The sequence below is a fragment of the Nycticebus coucang genome, chromosome 2, assembly GCF_027406575.1.
Source record: "Nycticebus coucang isolate mNycCou1 chromosome 2, mNycCou1.pri, whole genome shotgun sequence".
In the NCBI taxonomy this organism is placed as follows: Eukaryota; Metazoa; Chordata; class Mammalia; order Primates; family Lorisidae; genus Nycticebus; species Nycticebus coucang.
The window spans coordinates 60,500,649-60,526,206 of record NC_069781.1 but is presented as its reverse complement, the minus strand read 5'-3'; the positions used below and the strand labels follow the sequence as shown (position 1 = coordinate 60,526,206).

The following is a 25,558-nucleotide window of genomic DNA, read 5'->3' as shown; positions in this document are numbered from 1 at the left end:
TTTACTTATTACTTTTATTATTTAGTATCTTTCTTTCCTGACTAGAAAGTATAATTCTTCAGGGTCTGTATTGTTCACTGAAATGTCATAAGTATCTAAAATAATGTCTAACATGTAGTAGATAATCAATGAATATTTTTGAGTAAACAAATACAAAATGAATTTTAAAATGTATGTTAAATTGGACCTCTATAATAAAACCATCCTTGGCTACCACGCTTCTTCATTTTCCCATGGTTGGCCACAGGAGTGTTATAAATTTGTAATAACCGTATGTTTTGCTTATCATTTGAACTTTAAACTTCCTTTCCATATGCCTGTGTACAGCATTGCCATAAAGATAATATTTGCCATTGCAATTAAAATCCATCATGAATATATGGTTATCTAAAGCTCAAAATAAACTCTTATGGAAGTGTCTGGCAGATAAGACCAAATTTGCTATTACTTCATGAATTTTGTCAATTCTTTCTATTCTCACAGTGAAAAAGTATCATTTGTATCTTGATTAAAATTAAGAAGAGCGATTGTTGCTATACAGAAATGAAGACAATGGGCAACAATACTGGTGCACACGGTGATTCTTCTGAAAGATCAGAGTTGCTGCACCAGGATTCCAACCAGGCCCAAGGAGGTATGTCCTGGAAATAGAGGACCAGTGTGAAATCTCTTTCTATTTTGAGTTAAGATGCTGAGCCATAAACAGTCCTTGAAGCTACCAGTATCCAAGGACACAGGGCTAGTGTTTTCCGCCTTGTTTGAATGTTCAGTTTAGGCAACACATGGCAGCTGGACTCGGTCCTGTTGTTAGGAACATCCCTAAATGAAAGTGCTTGCTCTGTACCCACGCCCTGATTGGTATGTTGAGAGCAGGGGGCCAACCCGTGGTCACTCTGAGCTCACCTTTAATGGGGGAGAGGGAGAACACTTTGGAACCAAGAGGCAGAAAACAATGATAAATAGAAACAGCATGGCCAAGTGTTAAAATCACAAAATGCAGAGGGGACAATTTTATCTGCCTGTGCTCAGCCATCAAAATTAGTGGGACTTAAAAAGCTGCAATGTCATCTGCACTGTCGATTTAACACAGAGTAGAGCCAATTACTTATAAGCCCCTCTAAGCTCATAGGCCTTTATTTGAAACTGCAGTTGATTTAAAGGTAGCATTATTCCTGGGTTATCTAGAATCCCTCTATTTCGGTGTTTTTCAACCTTTTCGATCTCACAGCATGCTTCAATCTATAGTTAAACTTCTGCAGCATACTTACATTATGTTGATCAAAAAGCAGAGTAAAAATAAGAGTATACTTTGCTTTGAACTTCTTTTGAAAATAACTTAATTATATTTACAAATTTTCACAGCACACCTAAGATTCTCTCATGGCACAGCCATGTGCTGTGGCACACCAGTTGAAAATCATTGATCTAGTTTTTCTTTTTTTGACACAGAGTTTCTCTTTGTTGCCGTAGGTAGAGTGCTGTGGCATCATAGCTCACAACAACCTCAAACTCTTGGGTTCAAGTGATCCTCTTGCTTGACTTTTTCTTTTCTTTTCTTTCTTTTTTTTTTTTTTTTTTAGTAGAAATGGGGTCTCACTCTTGCTTAGGCTGGTCTCGAACTCATGAGCTCAAGCGATCCACCTACGTTGGCTTCCCAGAGTGCTAGGTTTACAAGCATGAACCAACATGCTGGCTTGCTCTATTTCTTAATGAAGAGCAAATAATGAATATTACATAGTTTCCACGTAATCAGTCCCTAGACTTGTAAAGTAATAATAGTTAAATATAGCAGGTATTTATTTATTTATTTATTTATTTATTTATTTTTGGGTTAAGTGTCTTTTTTAATGGAGAAGCTAACAAATTGTCCAGTTACATTTCTCCACAAACTGGATAGTAACTAAGTCTCTAATCCAGGCAATATATTCAACACTAAGAAATGAAAATTAAAAAAGAAAAGCCCTCAGGTCCAATTAAGGGAGCCCATCTATATGCAGGCCATTCACTATCAGTGGTACTCTTTGACTGTACATGTCTGGAAGGCATCCTAATAACCCTATTCAGAACATTTACTTCAAATAGCCTTTCTCTGGCTTCCAACTTATGAATTAAGATAGTATTTTAATTCTATTTCAGAAAACTTTTTGCAAGTTGTTTTATGTACAATGCCAACTTTTAAAAGATCACTAAAGTTAACCGGACGATAAACTAGGCAGAAATCACTTTACAAAAAAGAGGGAAAGCCCAAAATGCCACTTTCTACAGAGAACCCACAGATCAGTTTTATTCAGAGCAAAGAAAAAAAAAACTTCCATCTACTAGAAGAAAGTCAGCCATAGGTTTGGAATCTGTACTCCAACTACACATGCAATGAGGACAGTATTCTGCTAATACAATGGATTTGCTGCTGCATTTGTCTACTGTTTGTCTAATATTAACAATTATAAACAGAGCAGTGCAACTAGTAGTTGAAATAATCCTTACAGTGTTACAGTGTCAGGCACATTTCACTTCTCTTCACACCACTGGTTCTCTTTGCGTACCTGGGCTTCCTCCTCTTCAGTAAAGTCATTTTTGATATTGAAGGTCTTGCGAATCTCTTCAGGAGTTTTCCCCTTGATCATATTGGCAACAGTCTTGCACGTAACATCAAGCAAACCTTTGATGTCTAAGTAGTTTGCGGCCAGAATAAGTTCAAAAAGTGTTCCTTGGTCAACTTTCAGGAATTCTTGGTCCCAAACAGGGATATCGTCTGTTCGCTTTTCTTTGTTCTCATCATCCTCAGGAGGAGGAGGGTCATCCTTGTGGTGGGTGCACCACTGAATGACCTTTTTTAATATTGCTGCATTAACATTTGGTAGAGGAACTGGGTCATTATCTCCTTCATCATCCATTCCCAAATCTTCCAACATCGTCTTGATAGTCACAGACTGTTTGGCAATTTCCACATCAACTTCAAATATCTCTCCATCAGAACTCTGCAACTTAATGGAAGGCATGGCGTTCGGTTTCAAAGGACAGCCCGAGGCTGACGAGAGCTGAGGAGCGTCTACACAGTAAGACGAGAGGCAGAGGACAAGGCCACTATATAGCAGGTATTTAAATGCAATGTCTGAAGTAGTGATGAATGAAGACATGATATAAGTTGCTTTGATTATGATTAACAGTTATTGTCACTGTGATGCTGTTTGGATACAGGTTAGTCATGTGACTTTTACCCATGAATTAGGCCTTGCCTCTCTGAATCTCTCTAACATGAGATTGATTAGCATGATACATTTAAGGAGAGGGTTGGAGTGCTGCTTCCTACTACTTTTAATTACTATTCTGTTTCTAGAGGAATCTATCGTGGGCTCTTAGATTGGGAGAGTGTGCAGTGATGCCGTTGCCAGGGGTATGTAGAGTCAGGATGTGTGTGAGCAGGCTCTGGCTTCACCTCTTCCCCTTTACCAGTGCTGCTTTATGTGTAACAGAGATAAAAAGCAATTAATTAAGCATCCTAGTCCATTATGCGGCATGTTCGTTTAACTGGGAGAGATCAAAAAATTCTATTAGAAAAATCTCATGAGCTCTCAAGACTGATTTTCCATGAATCCGTGGAACACACACATATATAAAAATTGCACACTATTTTAAATTGCACATGAACTTTATAGCCACAGTGCATATGAAACATTTTTGTTCATACTTTTGCTATCTATTGCTATGTATACAAATATACCAGAACCTACCAGCTTAAAACAGCACATTTTTATGAACCCATAACTTGCAAGGGTCAAGAACCTGTGGGCACCTTAGCTGTGTGGCTCTGAATCTGGCCCTCTCTTTGTGACAGATGTAGGCTGAGGCTACAGTCATCTGACAGCCTAACTGGGCTGAAGGATCAGCCCACCAGAGGCCTCAGTTCCTCCCCACGTGGGCCTCCCCACTGCTTTCAACATGGCAGTTGGCCTCGCCCAGAGTGAGGGATCTAGGAAAGCGTGCAAGAGGGCACAACATGAAAGCTACAGCATCTTTTATGACCTAATCTCAGAATGCCCTACCATGTGTTTTGCTCAATTCAGTTGAACACACCATCCCTGGTACAATGTGAGAGGGGACTAGAGGAGGTGTGAGTATATCTTGGTGGCTGGCTACCAGAGCCATATTTAGCGTTTTAAGCAGGAATTTATATCTCCTTTTTATAAATGAGACTATAGCCATAGAATAGCCTGAATTAAAAATAAAATGACAAAAGTTTGATCTAATACCATGTAGTCTTCATTAAGCATTGTAATTTTTGTCTGTGTATGTAGAACACCATTGTACATATGGGCATACCCACAAAAGCACACACGTTAGAATATTTGTCCTGCCCAAATTTACTGAATCAGAATCTACATTTTAACCAGGTCCCCAGATAATGCCTATGCATGTTAAGTTTGAGGAGCACCAGTACAGATTATATTTCAAACTTGTTTAGTCATAAAATCTTAATACTTTTTAAAAATTAATAATAGAAGAAAACTAACAAAATTACCTATTAAATATTTGCTGCTGAATCTCTTAATCCATCCCCTTCCCCAGCCCCCGCCCTAGCCCCTTTCCTACACAGACACTAGGCAGAAATACAGCCTGGCCCTCCAAAGTGTGGAAGCCAAATCAAAGCTTTTGTTTATTTATTTTTTTCCTCACAAGAAAGTAGGTGGAGTACTGCAATGACATTTCAAAAACCATGTTCTAAGATAAGATTTGTTTTTATTGATGGCAGATGGTAAAAGACTTCCAAAGGATACAGTTGGCTCTAGGAAAAAGAAATAGTTTTGAAAATCATCAACTGGTATTTGCAAAATGTCATCAGGGACCTTCTTTTTCTCTCGCCTTAAACAAATACAGACAATTCTACATGAAGAGAAAGCTGTGTATAAAATTCAGCCATGTGTTTGAAATGATTCCATTTTTACAAGATGGTTTAAAGTACCCTGACAGTTGTACAGACAAAAAACTCCAGCTAATTTGTTTTTGTGGTGTCAACGAATTTTTGTTGGTCTTGTTGGCATTAGGATTGAAATACCCACCCACAATTTTATTACTGGGTCAGTCCCTAAAGGAGAAGCCTTGAAGTAAAGGCATTTATGCAGCCTGTAGCTTATTAAACCATTAAAAAATATTTTTCTCCAATTATAAAAGTAATACAAACACCTTATAGAAAATTTAAGCAATACCAAGAACTATAGGGAAAATAAAAGTTATTTGAAACCTTGTTAAAAAATAACTACTAAAAGATAACGTCTGTTAATGTTTTGACTTATTCCCTATCAGTCTTTTCCTCCCATTCTCCTAATATTCGTGAGGCAGCGTATGGATGCCATATACACAACATATGCAAGAGAGAAGTGTCTAAGATTCTTGCTCTGAGGAGAAAGGAATCACAATGTTGATGTATTTTTACCAAGCAAACAGAAATGCTGAAACTGGAACAAGTTTCTTGGTGACCCTTTCCTACTGTTACACTATCAGACTAATTTTGCCTGTAGTGTTTCCGATCATTACCATTCTTAAAATTCTTCAGAAAATTTTCATCACCTTGAAAAGAATTCCTGTATATTAGCCACCATTTTCAGTGTCCCCTTTTCCCCAGCCCCCAGCAAACCACCAACATATTTTCAGAATCTATGGGTTTGCCTGTTCTGGACATTTCATATAATACATGGCCTTTTGGGTCTGGTTCTTTCCACTTAGAATAATATTTTCAAGGTTCATCTATGTTGCACCATGAATCATTACTTCATTCTTTTTTTCCATGGCTGGATAATATAACATTGTATGGCTATCCCACATTGTGTATCTATTCATGAGTTCATGGACATACGAGTGGTTTCTATTTTTTGACTATTTTAAATAATGATTCTTTGAATATTTATGTATAAAATTTGGTGTGGACATAGTTTGTAAATTCTTTTGTACACATACCTAGTTGTGAAATTCCTGTGTCGATTAAACTCCACATTTAACGTCTTAAGAAACAGACACATTATTTTCCCAGGAAACTGCACAATTTTGCATTTCCGTTAGCAATGTATGAAGGTTCCAATTACACCACATTCTTGCCAAGACTTGTTATTGTCTTCCATTTTTTATTTTAGCTATTTTACTGGATGTGAAGCCTGATCTCACTGTGGTTTTTATTTGCAATTTCCTAATGACTAATGTCGACATTGAACATCTTTTCACCTGCATATTTGCCCCTTGTGTATCTTATTGGAAAAATGGCTATTCAAAAGTTTATCCATTATGTAGCTATTTTATTGTTCTGATTGTTCTTTATGTATTCTAGATGATACAGAGAGATGATTTTTATTTTTTTATTTATTTTTTTTATTAAATCATAGCTGTGTACATTGATATGATCATGGGGCATCATTCACTAGCTTCACAGACCGTTTACCAAGTTTCACATATACCCTTGTAAGATGCACCGCTGGTGTAATCCCACCAATCCCCTTCCCTCTACCCACCTCCCCCCTCCCTCCCCTCCCTTTCCCCCTACCCCCTATTCTTAGGTTGTAACTGGGTTATAGCTTAAATGTGAAGGTCCTAAATTAGTTTCATAGTAGGGCTGAGTACATTGGGTAGTTTTTCTTCCATTCTTGAGATACTTTACTAAGAAGAATATGTTCCAGCTCCATCCATGTAAACATGAAAGAGGTAAAGTCTCCATCTTTCTTTAAGGCTGCATAATATTCCATGGTGTACATGTACCACAATTTATTAATCCATTCGTGGATTGAAGGGCACTTGGGCTTCTTCCATGACTTAGCAATTATGAATAGAGCTGCAATAAACATTCTGGTACAAGTATCTTTGTTATGATGTGCTTTTTGGTCTTCTGGGTATATGCCCAGTAGAGGGATTACAGGATTCAATGGCAGATCTATTTTTAGATCTCTAAGTGTTCTCCATATCTCTTTCCAAAAGGAATGTATTAATTTGCATTCCCACCAGCAGTGCAAAAGTGTTCCCTTTTTTCCACATCCGTGCCAACATCTCTGGTCTTGGGATTTTGTGATATAGGCTAGTCTCACTGGAGTTAGATGGTATCTCAAAGTAGTTTGATTTGCATTTCTCTAATGATTAAAGATGATGAGCATTTTTTCATATGTCTGAAGGCCGCATGCCTGTCTTCTTCAGAGAAGTTTCTCTTCAAATCCCTTGCCCAGCCTGCGATGGGATCCCTTGTTCTATTCTTGCTAATGCGTTTGAGTTCTCTGTGGATTCTGGTTATTAAACCTTTGTCAGAGACATAACCTGAAAATATCTTCTCCCATTCTGAGGGGTGTTTGCTTGCTTTACTTACTGTGTTCTTAGCTGTGCAGAAGCTTTTTAGTTTGATCAAGTCCCAGTAGTGTATTTTTGAAACTGCTTCAATTGCCTGGGTGGGTCTTCCTCATAAAATACTCTCCCATCCCGATTTCTTCAAGGGCTTTCCCTGCACTCTCCTCTAGTATTTTTATAGTTTCATGTCTTAAGTTTAAATCTTTGATCCAGTGAGACTCTATCTTAGTTAATGGTGAAAGGTGTTGGTCCAGTTTCAGTCTTCTACAGGTTGCCAGCCAGTTCACCCAGCACCATTTGTTAAATAGGGAATCTTTTCACCACTGAATGTTTTTAATTGGCTTGTCAAAGATTAAATAACCGTAAGTAGCTGGATTCATCTCTTGGTTCTCTATTCTGTTCCAGACAACTACTTCTCTGTTTTTGTGCCAATACCATGCTGTTTTGATCAGTATTGATTTGTAGTATAGTCTGAGGTCTGGTAGCGTGATTCCTCCTGCTTTGTTTTTATTTCTGTGTAATGTCTTGGCTATTCGAGGTTTTTTCTGATTCCATATAAAACGAAGAATTGTTTTTTCAAGATCTTTAAAGTATGACAGTGGAGCTTTAATAGGGATTGCATTGAAATTATATATTGCTTTGGGTAGTATAGACATTTTAACAATGTTGATTCTTCCCAGACATGAGCATGGCATGTTTTTCCATTTGTTAATATTTTCAGCTATTTCTTTTCTTAGAGTTTCATAGTTCTCTTTATAGAGATCTTTCACGTCCTTTGTTAGATAAATTCCCAAATATTTCATCTTCTTTGGCACTACTGTGAATGGGATAGAGTCCTTAACTGTTTTTTCAGCTTGACTATTGTAGGTATATATAAAGGCTACCGATTTATGAATGTTGATTTTGTAACCTGAGATGCTGCTGTATTCCTTGACCACTTCTAAGAGTTTTGTAGTAGAGTCCCTAGTGTTTTCCAGATATACTATCATATCATCTGCGAAGAGTGAAAGTTTGATCTCTTCTGACCCTATATGGATACCCTTGATCGCCTTTTCTTCCCTAATTGCTGTGGCTAAAACTTCCATTACAATGTTAAAAAGCAATGGAGACAATGGGCAGCCTTGTCTGGTTCCTGATCTGAGTGGAAATGATTCCAATTTAACTCCATTGAATATGATTTTGGCTGTGGGTTTGCTGTAGATGGTCTCTATCAGTTTAAGAAATGTCCCTTATATACCGATTTTCTTAAGTGTTCTGATCAAAAAGAGATGCTGGACATTATCAAAAGCTTTTTCTGCATCAACTGAGAGAATCATATGGTCTTTGTTTTTAATTTGTTTATGTGCTAGATTACATTTATAGATTTACGTATATTGAACCAGCCTTGAGATCCTGGGATAAAACTGACTTGGTCATGATGTCATGATGATGTCATGATGTCTTGTTTCATGTGTTGCTGGATTCTGTTTGTTAGGATCTTGTTGAATATTTTTGCATCTATATTCATTAGTGATATCGGTCTATAATTTTCTTTTCTTGTTGGGTCTTTTCCTGGTTTGGGGATCAGGGTGATGTTTGCTTCATAGAACGCATTGGGTAGTTTTCCTTCTTTTTCTACCTTTTGGAACAGGTTGAGTAATATAGGTGCTAATTCCTCTTTAAAGGTTTGGTAGAATTCAGATGTGAAACCATCTGGTCCCGGGCTTTTCTTTTTAGGGAGGTTTTGTATGGTTGATGCTATTTCCGAACTTGATATGGGCCCATTCAACATTTCCACTTGATTCTGGCTAAGTCTTGGAAGGTGACGTGCTTCCAAGTATTGGTCAATTTCCTTCAGATTATCATATTTCTGAGAATAAAGTTTTTTGTAATATTCGTTAAGGATTTTTTTGATTTCTGAGGAGTCTGTTGTTATTTTGTCTTTGTTGTTTCTGATTGATGAGATTAGAGATTTTACTCTTTTTTTCCTGATTAGGTTGGCCAAAGGTTTATCTGTTTTATAGAGCTTTATGAAAAACCAGCTTTTTGATTTATTGATCTGTTGTATTATTCTTTTGTTTTCAATTTCATTTAATTCTGCTCTAATTTTGGTTATTTCTTTTCTTCTACTGTGTTTGGGGTTGGAATGTTCTTCCTTTTCCAGTTGCTTGAGATGTCCCATTAAGTTGTTAACTTCCTCTCTTTCCGTTCACTTGAGGAAGTCTTGCCATATTGTAAATTTCCCTCTTAGAACTGCCTTTGCAGTGTCCCAGAGGTTCTGATAGTTTGTGTCTTCATTGTTGTTTTGTTCCAAAAATTTGGCGATTTCTTTCTTGATCTCATCTCTGACCCAGCTATCATTCAGCATAAGGTTATTTAACTTCCATGTTTTTGTATGAGTATGCAGGTTCCTGTTGTTACTCAGCTCAAGTTTTATTCCATGGTGGTCCGAGAAGATGCATGGAATAATTTCTGTTCCTTTAAATTTACTGAGGTTAGACTTATGACCTAAGATGTGATCGATTTTGGAGTAAGTTCCATGGGCTAATGAGAAGTATGTGTGTTCAGTTTTGTTGGGATGAAATGTTCTGTAGATGTCTGCTAAATCCAAATGTTGGATGGTTAGATTTAAATCTAAAATTTCTTTGCTCAGCTTCTTGTTGGAGGATTGATCCAACCGTGCCAAAGGAGTGTTGAAATCTCCGACTATTATGGAGCTGGAGGAAATCAAGTTGCTCATGTCTGTTAGAGTTTGTCTTACAAATTGAGGTGCATTCTGGTTGGGTGCATAGATATTAATAATTGAGATCTCATCATATTGAGTATTACCCTTAACAAATATGAAGTGACCATTCTGGTCCTTCCTTACTTTTGTTGGTTTAAAGCCTACTGTATCTGCAAATAAAATTGCAACACCTGCTTTTTTCTGATTACCATTTGCCTGAAATATGGATGACCATCCTTTCACCCTGAGTCTGTATTTTTCTTTTAAGTTAAGATGTGACTCTTGTATGCAACAAATATCTGACCTGAGTTTTTGTATCCAATCTCAGCTAACCTATGCCTCTTTAGAGGACAGTTAAAGCCGTTCACATTAATGGAGAGTATTGATAAGTCTGGTGAAGTTTTGGGTATCAAGTTTTTCGAAAGTCCAGTGGGCATTTTTAATCCTTTCGCCAGTATGGAAATTGGAGTTTGATCTGAAGTTTCTGAGTGAGTTTACTTTTGTGGTATAGGATTGGGTTGTTCATTATGGAGGATAGGTCTGAGAATATCCTGAAGAGCTGGTTTGGTTATGGCAAATTTCTTCAACAGATGAATGTCATTAAAGTATTTAATTTCTCCATCATAAATGAAACTCAGTTTAACGAGATCCGGGGTTGAAAGTTATTTTGCTTTAGGAGATTAAAAGTCGGTGACCACCCTCTTTTGGCTTGAAAAGTTTCAGCAGAGAGATCTGCAGTCATTCTAATATTCTTCCCTTTGAAGGTAATGGTTTTCTTTCTCCTGGCCGCTTTGAGGATTTTCTCCTTCATATTAACTTTAGTGAAGTTAACTATGATATGCCTGGGGGATGTCTTATTGAGGTTGAGTCGTGCTGGGGTTCTGAAGCTGTCCGCTATCTGAATTTCAGAATCTCTAGGCATGTCTGGAAAATTCTCTTTTGTAATTCATGCAGAAGGGCCTCTGTGCCCAGTGAGGCCACTTCATCTTTTCTGGAACTCCAATGATTTGGATATTTGCCTTCTTCGAATTATCCCAGAGCTCTCTGAGAGAATGATCCGTTTTTGCTCTCCATTTCTCTTCCTCTTTGAGAGAATAGGAGCGTTCAAAGCCTTTATCTTCAATGTCAGAAATCCTTTCTTCTGCTTGCTCCATTCTGTTGCTGAGGGATTCTACTGTATTTTTCATATCTGTGAGGGCTGTAAATTCTTGCTTCAGTGTGTCTAAGTCTTTGGTGGTTTTGTCTTTAAATTCGTTAAATTCTTGAGACAACTTTTGATTTTCTCTTCGAATTCCTAATTCCACTTTTTTAATCTTGTCTGCAGTCCAAATTCTGAATTCGATTTCTGACATCTCAGCCAGTTGTTTATGAATGGGATCTTCAAGTACATCTGCCATATCCTTTCCTTGGGGGGTTTGATCTCTTCTGGTTATTCATGTTACCAGAGTTTTTCCGCTGATTCCGCCCCATGGTTGTTTTACGCCCTCTGATTTTTTTCCCCTGGGGCTTTGTCGAGGGCCCGTACAGTGTTGTGGCCTGAGATACTGGGGCCCTGTCTGGTGTGGTGGGGCTAAGTGGTTCTGTCTTGTTTTCAACTGGTTTCTGTTCCACCCTAGTGAAACAGATACTTTGGATTGAAGTCTCAGCTGTGGAGAAATATCAGCACTTAAGTCACCCCGCCCCCCACCAGCAAACAATTGGAAAAGAAAAATCAAACCTTCCTACCACCGTGCACCCAGGGCACCACCTAATCTGTCCTCAGGCGATTGGTTCAGTTCAGAAGGTCCAAATCAATTGTCTCAGTCTGCACCTGTCTCGGGTGAGAGAGTTTAGGAGGTCTCTGGGAACTGGATCACAGGGGTCTGGCGACTACTCTGGGGTGGCTTGCTCCAGTGCTGCGTGGAGTCAGGAGGAACCACCCAGCCAATGGATCAGTCTGGGAAGGTTGCTGCCTCCTTCCCCACCTTGCACCACTTCACACTCAGTCACTGATAGCCCTGCACTTGGCTGATCCAGTTGCCTATAGTGAACCAGTACTCCAGGAGTTTGCATCTGCCTGAATCACATGGAAGTGTGCCAGGCCGCTGCGCTCTGCCTCTCTCTAGCAGGAGGAGGTGAGGCCTGACAACCTCGGGCACTTGATGAAGGTTGGGGGGTTTTCTCTCCCCCTGATTAATGTTACTGACAGAACAGAACAGAACAACTTTGCGGTTCCCCTGCAGAAGAAAAGCTGAATTGAGTTCCAAGTCAGCTTGTCTTTGCTCTTGTATTGTCTATAGGCTGACGATCCCCTGAGGACCAGGTGCGTCTTAGGTTCAGTAAAGCATACCTCTGGGTCAGCCCTGCCCTGGGAGTTTCCCCGGTTTGCAAGTTGGAGTTGCCTCAGGCAAATCCTATACTCACAGTCTCTGGTTGCCCAGGGAGACAGGGGGTGTGGCTTCAGAATATAGGGTAGTGAGCGGTATTACTAGCAAAAGAGGGCTGCTGTTTTATGCCTCAGGCAACCACTGCTCCAGTGCAGCTCCCTTTAGGCCAACCGTCCTCTCTCCACTCCTGTGTCCCAGAGTCTGCACCGACCAGCTGCAGTCCGGCACTGTCTACCCCCCTCGAGTAATCGCCCAAGAGTCCAGACTCCTGGGGAACAGGGCTACAGACCTTGGAGCAAGAGCAGAGGGGAGCGCGGGGAGCACTGGGAGCCTGGAGTTGCGGGCAGAGAACACACACAGTTTTACACAGTTTTATGCCTGGCCGTATTGTCACCAAAAGACGTCTGTCGCACTGTGCCTCAGGGAACTGCCGCTCCAGTGTGGTCCCCTCTCCGCCGACCGTCCTCTCCTCTCTCTCGTGCCCCGGAGCTGGCACCAACCAGCTGCAGTCCAGGCACTGTCCACACCCCTCGAGAAATCACCCAAGACTCTGAGCTCCTGGGGGACTGGCCTCCAGACCTCAGTATGAGTGGAGGGGAGCGCTGGGAGGTCAGAATTTTAGGTAGAGACTATTTACAGTTAATACAGTTTTATGCCTGGCAGGAGGATGCCGTGACACCCTAGTAGGGGAGGTAGGTCTAGTTTTTAGAGGGTCTCTCCCATGGAGTGTAGTGGGAGGACCTTTGAACTCTGCCTGGTTGTTTGTGGGGCACTCTGAGCTGTTCTCATGGGGGAGGGGACTCCCGTCTGCTTGGTGATGAATTTTGTACCTTTTGTTTGTATTCTTGTGGTTGCAGCTCGCCTCAGCGGGGTTGACATGCATTCTTCAACCTTCTCTCTTAGTGCAGCTGAAATCCACCAGGTTACTTGCTGAATTTTTGTCCTTTAACTCTCCTACTGGACGGGAGCCACTGTGGAATGCTGGCTTCAGTCAGCCGTCATGTGTCCCAAAGTTTCTTCTTTCTTATGAATTTGTCGGAGGGACTCCGTTTACCCAGTTTGGTATTGTTAGGAGAGGAGAAAATCTCACGTTTTTAGAACAGATTTCATCACTTGCTTATATAAAACAAAATTTAATGGCAATTCAGTTTATTTACTTTTTTTCTTAATTGTGTTTCTTTGGTGTCATATCTAACAAACCATTGCCCAATCTCAGGTTCTAAAAATTTATACATTTTTTTCCCAAAGAATTTTACAGTTTTAGCTCTTAGATTTAGGTCTCTGATCCATTAAATTTTTGGTAGGGTGAGATAGGGGTCCAACTTCATTCTTCCACATGTGGATATCCAGTTGTCCCAACACCATTTATTAAAACTGGTTTTTCTCCCATTTAATTATCTTGGCATTATTATTGAAAATCCATTGACCATAATGTAAGAAAATTTTTTTCTATTGATTTTTTTTCCTACACTGCTGTAGATCTGATCAATCGTTGGCTACTAAAATTTCTTCAATAGTTTCTATGGACTATAACAAAAGTACTAAATCTGGGGTGGTGCCTGTGGCTCAAGGAGTAGGGTGCCCACCCCATATACCAGAGGTGGCGGGTTCAAACCCGACCCCAGCCAAAAATGGCATAAAACAAAAAAAAGGTACCAAATCTGGAAATGTTCTGGGAAGGGAAGAGCTCTGGAATTGCCCATAGTTTTGAATTTGGAGTGACTTGGGACAAATTACTCAATTGCAACTAGAGTGTGAAATCACACCGGCAGGGACCTGGCCTGAGTCGCTCAACATCAGTACCCCAAATCCATCACAAAGCTGACAGCACTCACATTCTGAATGAATCTAGTTTCCTCATCTACAAAAATGGAGATTATTAAAACTAATAAGGTGCTGGTCAGTATTAAACTAAATAATATACTCAAGCGATTTTCTTTATAAAATGGTTTTTACTGAACCACTAATTATGAAGTTTAAAGATAGACTGTCTTATGGCTCATGATTTCACTTCCAAGAAACAGAGCCAACAGTGTCCTTTTTGATTCATCCGGGCAAGATCCAACTTGCTTGGCTTACTGGGGCTTCATTTGTTTCCATCTGTGCAGATTTTACATTTCTTGATATTTGTGCCTCTCAAAACTGTCATAACAACCCATGTACTACCTGTAATAGCCTCCCTTTCTAAGTGTGAGTGTAACTTGGGGACTGCATTTAATTTCAAACTATCATTATAATACTTTAATGATCTTGAAGCAATGGTTGTTTGGCATAATATAGAAATGGAAGAAGATTGGGCCACCACAGGATTTGGGTAAATATAATATTGAGCAGTTATTTGAACAACTCCATGTGGGTTTTAATTAGTTACTTCTGAATATTTTAAAAGTATGTTTATGTTTATGCCTTTGGATATAAAACCAGTGTGGTGAAAACCCAGCTTGTAACAAATAGTTGCAGTGTGAGAGACAGAGGGAGTTTCCTGCACTTGATATTTCAGTTTATCATTGGCATCATCGGAGCTGGGGCGCCTCTGCCAACCTGGGTGGGAAAGGCAACGCGTCAAGGGAGATCTTCCAAACTGTGTGGCTGTCAAGAGGCAGTGCAGCCAGCAAGGGAGGCATCTCACAGTGGTAGAGACGGTGTTTCAATGCGTGTCCAGGGACTCATTGTTAATCGTGTGCAACATATGGCCCAGCTGTGAGGGTTTTGTGCCAGGCAGTGTGAGCTAGTGCAAAAGGCATGTGGAGGCAGCCAGGCCATGGAGACCCTAAGGGAGAACACGGGTGACTGAGCTCTTTTCCCTTGCAAGGTGGAGAAATAACTCCGGGGTCCACTCTCTGGACCACCAGATGAATTGCCCTGTGCCGCCTCTCTGAGACAGCACTTTCTGATGTAATAGTTGTGCAAAATGGGTGTGGGTGTATACAAGTGGAATGGGAGTGGAGCAAAAGGGAATTTTTAACAAATGAAGTGTGTGGATGTGTGTGTGTGGGGTACAGACATGTACGTACGCACACACACATGCACACACATGCTTTCTCTTTAATAGGGGAGAATACAAACATTTTCAACAGTGCCAAAATGTTCCTCTAGCTTGGTGGGCTTGAAAAGTGATACATCCAGTTTAGATGTTTGGCAGGCTGCATGTGGAAAGTTTTTACATCTTGTCATCCTTGTTTTAAAGAGTCTTTGCTGTCAGTGCTGAGAAGGTTAGTGACCTCAGGACTGGGTGGGGAAAAAGGAGAGGTGGATGTTGGTTTGGCAGTATGCAGATAGTAGAAAACGCTCACCAGGAAACTCGCCATGTCTTGGAAGTTCTGTGTAAAGCCAGAGAGGCAGCACATCATCATTTTCACTTTGCCTTTCCCTGGTGGCAGAGGCTTGTGTGTTTCCCTGGGGTTTCTGTGTCAGTGGTGTGAGATGCAGTTCACTGAGCTTGGACCTTAACCTTTGTTTAGAAGAAGCATTTGGAAATAGATGAGGACTTAAGTCTGAGATCATTCTAGGTGGTTTTTGTGAAGAGGTGACAGAGTGCTAATGGCTGCTGACTTTCATGTCAACTTTGTGTCTATCAAACAACTAGTTACATAATTGCGAAGTGGTTTGTGTTATGCTGTCTCATTAGAGAATTTTAGGTGGAAAGACATCTACTGGTTATATGAAGTCTTAAATGCAGGTTGAATTTTCAGAGAATTCTATTAGACTATAATTTTAGTGGGATGTAGTAATAGAAAATCAGAAAATTGCATTTTATTTTATTACTGCAAGGCTAATCAGATTTTAGTTTATAAACATAGAATCAATGGTAGTATTTCTGGAAGTCTTCTTTGCTAGTAGAAATAGCCTGAAGTTGTACAATTTGAACTGAAGGATTGAATAGGTTATATGAGTCCCCATCTCTCATAAATTAGGAAATCATTAGGATTCTAGAAATTCAGCAAGTCAGCTATGAAATAGAAATTAAGGATCTCTCTCTCTCTCCCCCACTGCCTCCTCTCCCTTTCCCTCTCCCCTTCCCTCCTCCCTTTCCCTCCCCCCTCTCCTCTCCTCCCCTCCTCTCCCACCTCCTCTCTACCCCTGTCTCCTTCTCTCTCCCCTTCTCTCCTCCCTCTTCTCAGTTCCCATTTTCCTTTCTCCACATTGATCCAGCAAATAAGAAGTTAGGTGTTTAGCGGAGAGGGCATCACCCTTACAAACAAGAGCAGAAAGATGCAGGCCATAGAAGGCTTTTGTAGACCTTATTAAAAGAATGCCAAGGTACACAATAATTTCTTTTGAAAATGAAAGAAGCTATAATATATCTTGCGTGCATTTAAAATAAAAACATAGAGATAATCTATAAAGTCTTCCATAAAACAGAGTGTAATATGTTAAATTATAAGTTATGTCTCCCTCCTGTTATTTCCAAATAATTTGCAGAAATTTCTCACTTTAATAACATGTTATTTTATCAGTGGCATTGTCTGTTTTATATCTATGTCTGACAAAGAATAAACTCTGGTCCGCCTAACATAATATTATGATTACAAGAGACAAAAGCCCCACCTGCTAAATATATCTTTCCCTCTGAACACAATTCTTACTGGTGCTAAACTGTGAAGTCCTAAAAGCCTTTTCTGAGTGCAAATATTCTTCCTGGGAGTCTGTATTATCCCCTCAGTGAGGTTCAGAATTACAGACTAACAGGCTGGAAGAGAACTGCCAACATTTTTGCACTATCCTCCTTTAAAGATGAGAATATTGTGTTCCCGAGGGGAACAATGACTCTTCCAAGATCGCACGGTTGCTGCTGAGCTGAAAGTAGACACAACGGACCTGAAAGAACTCAAGGCACCTGTGGAGACCCTCATCTCACCTCAGTTTTTTCCTCATTATCTTTTTTTTTTCATCTCATCCCTTTTCTAGGGGCTTATATCTTTTAATTTTTGCAATTCACAGACAAGATATAGGTCCATAAACAAAAAGAATAGGTAAGCTTTTACAACTTTTATATTTTTAGGCTCAGCACCTGTAGCTCAGTGGGTAGGGCGCCAGCCCCATACACCGAGGCTGGTGGGTTTGAACCCGGCCTGGGCCTGCTAAACAACAATGACAACTGCAACCAAAAAAAAAAAAAAAAATAGCCAGGCACTGTGGTGGGTCCATGCAGTCCCAGCTATCTGGGAGGCTGAGGCAACAGAATTGCTTAAGCCCGAGAGTTTGAGGTGGCTGTGAGCTATGACACTACAGCACGCTACTGAGGGGGACAAAGTGAGACTCTGTCTCATTAAAAAAAAAACAACAACCTTTTATATTTTTATTAAGTTAATTGTATTTAAAATAAGATAAAATATTAAAGCACACCATGAACAGAAAAGCATTTGTCTTCCATATTGTATGAGAGGGTGGATGACCGTTGAGTTCCTTTTCATCCCTGAGATCCTGTAATTCTGAGAGTCAGAAATGAAAAATGGATAGAATATGGATTTGTAGTTGGTGTGTACTGTGTGGCCAATAGATAGTAGCCTGGGGCCAAGAGGTCTTTCTGTGGTCCCCAGGGAAACAGGGAGAATGAGGGAGGGCTTACCTGGGAAGACACTGCCAGTAGCTGGTCCTTGTCCACACTGGTTACTCTGAGTTGCCCCCTGCCAGCCCATGTCACTTGTGTCCACTAGGGGTCTTGGTGAGGCAGCACATCCCTGAGCTCCCAGGCAGGTGCTCCTGTCCCCACACTGGGCACTGACCAGGGAGGGAGAGGAATGTGGGGCCTCACTTCCTGTGGAAAATTCTGGCCTCCTGCTCAGTTCTTGGCATCGCAGTAACCTCAGCAGCTGCTTGGTCCTCCCTCTGCCTCCACAGATGTGTCTTCACCTTGTGTCACCTCTCTGGGAAGATAGAAGGCACTGGAGCCACCAAGAAGCTCTTGCTTTCTGACCTACATGAAAATATTAATAATGAGGCCATAATCTTGAAGTGAGGAGAAGGAAGTATTTCTTCCTTTCTTCGTTCTCTTATTTTGTAGCTTTTATTTTGCTAATCTGTTTAACTAGTTGTCATGCTAACGAGTCTCATGGAAACTTGACCACTTGTATATGTGCATCTGTGCTGCCCTTCTGGGTAGAGTGCAGCATTCATTCAGTTGTCAAATGAGGATCGAGACTTTCATAGGTCTGATTGCACGATTCCCTTGATTTCATGATTTATCTTTGCAGAGAGAAGCTAGCAAGCTTGTTAAAGACACTGCTTAAGTATTTTAGATGGCCAGGAAAATACATTTTTAAAGCCTAAAGAACAGTTTAGGAATACAAGCTACAAAATAAAATATAAAACTCAGTATTACCACCAGGTAAATAAGGAAAAAAAATTATCCCAGTACATGGTTGTCTCTTCAACTCCCCTCAGATACAGTAAACAGTCCATTTTTCTACCACAACCTTAGAATATGAGCAGAGACAGCACAAAAACAAGGCAGTCCACTGAGGTTTGGCAGCTCAAATATCCATCATCAACTTTTCTGGACTTTCTTGAAAAGTGGTTGCCATTCCTGGCTAGTGGTTTTACTCATTTCTGTTGGAAACTTAAAACCTGGGTGGCCTGGAAGCCTCAGAGCATGTTAGGAAACCAGAGAAATCGATGTCCCCAGTGTAGAACCAGCCATAGAGCTACAAAATACCTTAGAGTGGAATATGGCTGACCCCTGCTGTACTTGAGAAAGGCCCCATTTGGTTCTAAATCACGTGTCCTTTCTACCATGTCACTCTACCTAAAGTATGAGTCTTGGTGTCACTGGCTATCTTTGGGTTTTATTTATTTTGACTAAGTTATTTAAGTAAGTTTTGATAAGTTATTTTAACTTTTTGCCTCATATTTTACAGTAGAGTAGATCATTTGGGGATTCTCTGGGAACAAAACCCAAAATTATACCCATATTTCTATGTGAAATTTGTCTTTGAATAATATTGTTTTAAACAGAGCTGACATCTCCAAGAACATGACCACAGTGTTACTAAAGTCAAGGTTGTGTGAATGCTGAGGGGTCCCAAGGCAGAGACAGTCACTGTGTGGGGATAATTTGGGGGAGAAGAAAATGTGAGGACATCAAGTGACTTGGACAAGCAGTAGAAATCAGTCAGGAGCCTCTGTTCGAAGATTTTACCTTGGGTTTTTAAGATTACTCTCCTCCTGACATTTTCTCTCGTAGACTCCCATGGACCCACAAGGTTCTCTGGGTGACCGCATACAGGCCACCTTGTTTCCAGAAGGCTTTGTTTCTTCATCTATCAAAAGAACAGACGAGATCCAGATGATCAAAGTGTTTTCTTTAGGAAGTTCTTCAGGAAGAAAGTGAAAAGTGGAGTGCCCAAACTCTAGGATTTCCATTGTGTAACATTGGTGATAATTCTTGAACTTACAGAATTATTTCTGTCACCTAAGTTCTGACCTGCATTTCTGTCTACTAAGGATCAATCATTTTTGCTTATGTGTCCTATCAGCCCTGAAATGCAAGCTGTCCACCAAAGCAAGCATCATCTTCTCCCACCAAACAAGATCCCTACTTCACTCTGTTTTCCAAAAGTGCTATCTATGGGCACCCAGGCCTGAGTCCATGTGGTTGTCTTTGATAAACCCTTTTCCATCATCATCTACATCCTATTAGCCACTTCGTATATCATATTTTAATTTTGAAATGCCTTGTGTATATACTTCTTCCTGTCTACTCTGTGTGTGTTAAAATCTACTTACACAAAATTTACCATTTTAACTCTTTTTAAGTGTATATTCAGAAGCTTATATACTCACTTTGTGTATAACCATCACCATTACCCATTTCCAGAGCTTTTCCATCATCTCAAACTGAAACTGTGCCCATTAAATGATATTGTTTTTAGCAGAGCTGTCTATTTTTAATTAATTTGTTAAAGGATCAGAATGTCAACCATTCCACTTCCAAATTGTATTTGGATTCTTTGCCTATTTGGGGATGGATTCTCAAACTTCCAATCTATTGCATATGTTGATTTGAATTTTAGCTTTTTATTATACCCTTTTTTTTCCTTTCACTTCATACTCAGATGTGGATACTAGAAGCTTTACAGTCACATTTCACCCAGACACCTACTGCGATTTCCCACCATTTATGTTGCAGATCCACTATGATGTCAGATCAGTGCTCCTCCAGCCCCCACTTTTTAAAATGATTATAACATGTTTGTTTTATTTCCCTCTGAGATTCAGACATGTTCAGGAATTTGCTCAGCATTAGAGCTAGGGTTCAGACTTTCTTTAGGTTTTTGGAGCTAGGGTTCAGATTCTCCCTGAGTGTTACAGAGCTGAGGTCCACACACTCTCCCAGGATTACAGAGCTAAGGTTCACACTGTCTCCCAGAATTATAAAACCAAGGTTCGCACACAGTCCCAGGATTATGGGGCTAGGGTGCAGACTCTCCATGAGTATTACAGAGCTAAGGTTCACACTGTCTCCCAGGATTATAGAGCTGGGGTTCACACTGTCTCCCAGGATTATAAAGCTAGGGTTACACTGTCTCCCAGGATTATAGAGCTGGGGTTCACACTGTCTCCCAGGATTATAGAGCTGGGGTTCACACTGTCTCCCAGGATTATAAAGCCAAAGTTTACACTCTCTTCCAGGATTATGAAGCTAGAGGTCAGACTCTCTCCCAGGATTACACAGTATATATTTCTTTATGTGGTGGAGTTCCCATTAAATGACCAGAATTTCACCGTGCCAGCTTAGGTTTGCACAGATATGGCTTAATGGGAGTTTATTCCAAATGATGGCTTAAGAACATAGGCTAGTTAAGGAATTCCATGTCCTATTTTCATTCCTTAATATTCAGCAGTACTATATTGTTACAGTTACTCTCTCTCAGCACCCCCAGCTAGTTCCACCTTCCAGCAGTGCTTTATCTCTCTATTGCAGTAACTAAGGTGACCACCAGTATTATGGAGCTGTGTGGGCCAGCACCTGCTTAACCCTTTTCAGAGAATAGTTTGTTGAATCTCATATTTCTCTCCATTTTAGAAATCTGGCAACTAAGTACTAAACTGGTGATTTTCAATCATGACTACACATTAAAATTACCTGAGTGCTACTAAAAATTATTGATGTTTAGGTCTAACTACTTGAACTGTTGAGTCTCCTGGCTAGGGTTAAGACCCAAAAGTAATGGAACCTTTTTAAGGTCATACAACCAGTAAATGGTGGAACCTGCATTTGAACTCAGGTCACCATGGCTTCAGGACCCAAACTCTGAACCAGAATTCTCAGCCCTGGTAGTGGGGTGTGTGTGTGTGTATATATATGTACACAATTATATATAACACATATATGAGGAGAATATTATGCGGCCAAGGTAGGAGTTATCTATAATATTAAAAGACAGACAAATGTAACTGTTTCAGTGTCTCTGATGGGCAATTAGAGTTGAAAACACAACTTTAGCCATGATGCAATATTATACTGCTTTGGACTGTATTCAATAAATACATGACTTCTTCCCATTAACGACAATCGAAAAAGAAAGACATATTGGGAAGTGCTGAGAGAGATAGAATAACAGTAACAATACAGTACCGTTGAATATTAAGGAAGGAAAACAGGACACGTAATTCTTTAAGTAGCCTACATTTGTAAACCATTATTTGGAATAAACTCTCATTAAGCCATATCTGTGCAAACCTAAGCTGGCACAGTGAAATTATGGTTACTTCGTGGAAACTCCACCACATAAGGAACCATATATTCATAGTGAAAAGAAATAGGACAGTGACCTGAAAGGTTTTAGTGTAAGGTTTGTAGGTACTCTGAATGCAAGAGGTCACAGGGATGTCTGGAACGCTGCTACTTACCTGACCTCCTGCAGGGAAAGCTTGTCCTTGGTGCATGTCATTGGGGCTGCTTGATTATTCATATCATCAAGCTGATGTCTTGGAAGCAGAGCCATTCTCTAATATCAGCTTCAGATTCAATTCTTTTATTGACAAATGGTGGTGTGGGAGCAGAGATTGAGTTTGCTGCAAGAAAGAGGCCCTAGGAGTATAATGTCTTTAAGGATCCTATAAAAAGTGCAGTTATGTAATTTGTTGAGATGAGTTAAGTGGTAATCGTCCTGATGTTTGACATTTACAAATTCTCCCCATAGTACTAGACATTTAACTTAAGCACACAGTTGACACTGAAGAAGTACTGTTCTATGTAATGTACTCAAAACCTGCCAGTGGGTGTGGTGGTTCTTTCCTTAAGTAAACAGCCTTACGTTTACTAAAGTCATTATAGAGTACAGGGAAATGAATTCACTAGCAAAGTGAAACCCAAGCATCTGAAATACTTTGATCTTTAAAACAGAAAACACAATGGCAAGGTTGGTTTATTGTGGAGACAGATGTTTTCTTCAGTGGTGACAATAAGAAAATATGAACCATTACCTGAAGACTAAGGACACCCACAGCCAAGCTTCAAAAACTGTAAGGGAGGCAGTGTCAACACAAAAATCTCACTAATATTTCACCTAGGTAATGACATTGGTCTCTTCATGAGAGACAGGGAGTGCAATTCTGTTATTGCCTTTCCTTTTCTCCTAGGTGGTAACCCCTGGTTTTTATCTGGGACACATTCTATCTCTGTTGATTGTTGGTTAAGTGAGATGTCTCAATACTGTGAGTTATGAATTTCTGCTGTGAAGCTGGCCTGCTGTGTCACTCATGTGTGGAATCAATGCTGGGGAAATAGTCACAGTGGCATTGTTATAACTGAACACTCCAAGTTGTCAAGGATTAACTGAAACACAAAAATAGTGTTTAATAAGATTAACAAACTGTTAGGAAAAACAACGATTTTGGGTAAGTCTAGAGACTCAAAATGTAAAATTATTTTTAAGAAATGTATTTAGTATGAAATGTATTGCTAAAAGTAACCAGACAGGTATTTAGGCAGCAGCAGATTGCAATGTGGTTGGCCTTGTGTACTGGGGGGTCACCAGCCACCATTGGCTATTTAAACAAGCCAGCGTAGGAGAGGGCTGCCTTTGAAAAAGACCAGTGTGGCTGGAGTGCAGGGAGGGCTTAAAGGATGTGAAGCTGGAGGAGGGACACTAGTTGGGAGGCTGCATAATAGTTCTGATGAAACAGAACATGGCTAGAGTGTGGAGGCCGGTGACTAAGCATGAAGGGGAAGTGGGGGAAGAAGGCATTTGAGATAACATCAGAAAATGATGATAACATATTGGATGGGGATGGAGAGTGGCAAGAAGAGGGGAGGAGTACGGAATGAGATAGGAAGTTCTGGATTGTTCTGTGCAAAGACAGTAGCCCTGGTTTTTGGAGGAAATCTCTTATTGCTGGAGATGCTCAGTCTAATCTTAGATTTTTTTTTACTTTATTGGAAGGTTTTCTCTTGTTTTAAAATAGAAAATATAAATTAATATGAATTTGAAAGCAAATGAAAATGTGATCTTTTTAAAGAATTACAATATTTATAGAAGAAAGTATGTTGATACTTTTATTCAGGCTACATTGGTACTGGTCAAAGCCTTGGGCCTTCAATATTCCTCTCGGTAAAACAGATGGAGATCTTACAAACGTTTAAAAAAATTATCCTGATAGACTAATATTGAAAATCGAGGCTCCATTAGTTCAGTGGTTAAACTTAAAGCATTTAATGTGTAGGTCTTTCTGAAGTTGCTGTCTTGTAATAAAGTGGCTGATGGAATTTTTAAGAAAACATTTTATGGTTCTGCAATAGTTGAATTTTTCTGCTGGGATTTATATAATGACTTTGGAGAAAGCTAAAACAATGTATAAAATAAAGCCCTGTGGAAGTAAAAATAATTATAAAGAATTCCCACCTGAAATGATGGAATGCCTATGGCTGTAGAGTTCTGTATTTTGTTTCCCTATCTATTTCATATTATAATTAAAGGCCCTTTTAGTAGCCAGTTGTATTTTATAGCACTTCATTCTAGGGTGCCAAGAATTCCACTGGTGTAGAGCAATAACTTTTTCCAAACATGGCAAGAGAAACATTGAAATAAGAGGCATCTTTAACCTAATACTCAGCTGAATCCACACAGAGTCATTCTTGTTGCTAGGGGAAGAATCTCTTGAGGTAGAAATCACCTAGGGGACAGTTGAAGCAACTATTGGGAAGTCATGAGGTGCAAAATCTTTGGCTTTGTGTCCTGAAACACTCTCATGTTGGGTTTGTATCACTCCATGCCCTTTGCTGTGGCTGCACATTGTTCAGCAAGTAACTTAAACCTTCTGAGCTTCCCTTTCCTTCTCTCTAAGATAGGGATGCTGGAACTCATATGCCTCATATGTCAATGGGCATATGACAAAAACTATTAAATTAAATGAGGTAATATGTATTCATATTGCCCTGTAAATTGCAAGAAATTATGCAACTATTATTATAGTTTTAGAATTGTCTTAATATAAAACCAAATGTGTTCCAGGTTTTTAAATCAGGTGTGTATCTCTATCTTGTAAGCAATTTTTCTAGATAGATAGCTCCCTGATTATTTCTTCTACTATCTATGTAGTCAGCAGCTACAAAATTTTAAGGCAGAGTATACTGCTACATTCAGGGAATAATGAACTTGAGGATGCTGTAGGTTTGTGTTATTTGCATTTGCAAAATGAGTGATTTGCATTTTTTAACACAGCTAGTAACCTCCAGCTCTGTAATACACACAGGAGCTGTTTTGCTGCCTTGGGTCTGGCTGTGATGCTAACCACAGCTTCTGTTGTGGTGTGTATTATTCCACCAGTGGGCCACTGACTTTGAAAACAAGTGTTTTTACACTATGCCTGTTCTAAGTACCCCTGGATGGAAAAGGAAACACCACAGAAACATAGCAAGCCAGTTCTAGGAGTCTCGGAGAACAAAAAGGAAAACGAAAGGGTGGGAGGATTAATAGCATCCTCATTAACTCCTGCCGGAGCTCCAGCATTTCAAAGAGATTAATCAGCTTAAAGTAGACCTTGTCTTGGGTGGTTGAAATGTCAAGATCAAGACCAAAGACTCAGCTTCAGTGGACTGAACCATAGCCACAGGCCTCTGATATGTCCTCATGAATATGGTGTGTGTGTGTGGTTGGGTGTGTATTTGAGTGTAAATATGTGTGTATACGAGGAAGACAGAGAATCAGGAGACATGGATCCGATTTGGATA

General features: G+C 39.9%; 2 protein-coding genes across 2 annotated transcripts in view; one reads left to right on the top strand and one right to left on the bottom strand.

Annotated features, from left to right (window-relative positions):
• ADAMTSL1 (ADAMTS like 1) overlaps nucleotides 1–25,558 on the top strand; it is a 1,032,656-nt gene that overhangs the window by 212,668 nt on the left and 794,430 nt on the right. The window lies entirely within an intron of this gene.
• LOC128572119 (S-phase kinase-associated protein 1-like) lies at nucleotides 2,142–3,081 on the bottom strand. The gene has a single exon (XM_053572055.1). It carries the CDS (start codon nucleotides 2,997–2,999, stop codon nucleotides 2,508–2,510), a length of 492 nt encoding a protein of 163 aa, XP_053428030.1. The 5' UTR covers nucleotides 3,000–3,081; the 3' UTR covers nucleotides 2,142–2,507.

Bases quoted from the DNA above. Each gene is read 5' to 3' on its own strand.
- LOC128572119 (XM_053572055.1), bottom strand. From the start codon at position 2,999: ATGCCTTCCATTAAGTTGCAGAGTTCTGATGGAGAGATATTTGAAGTT.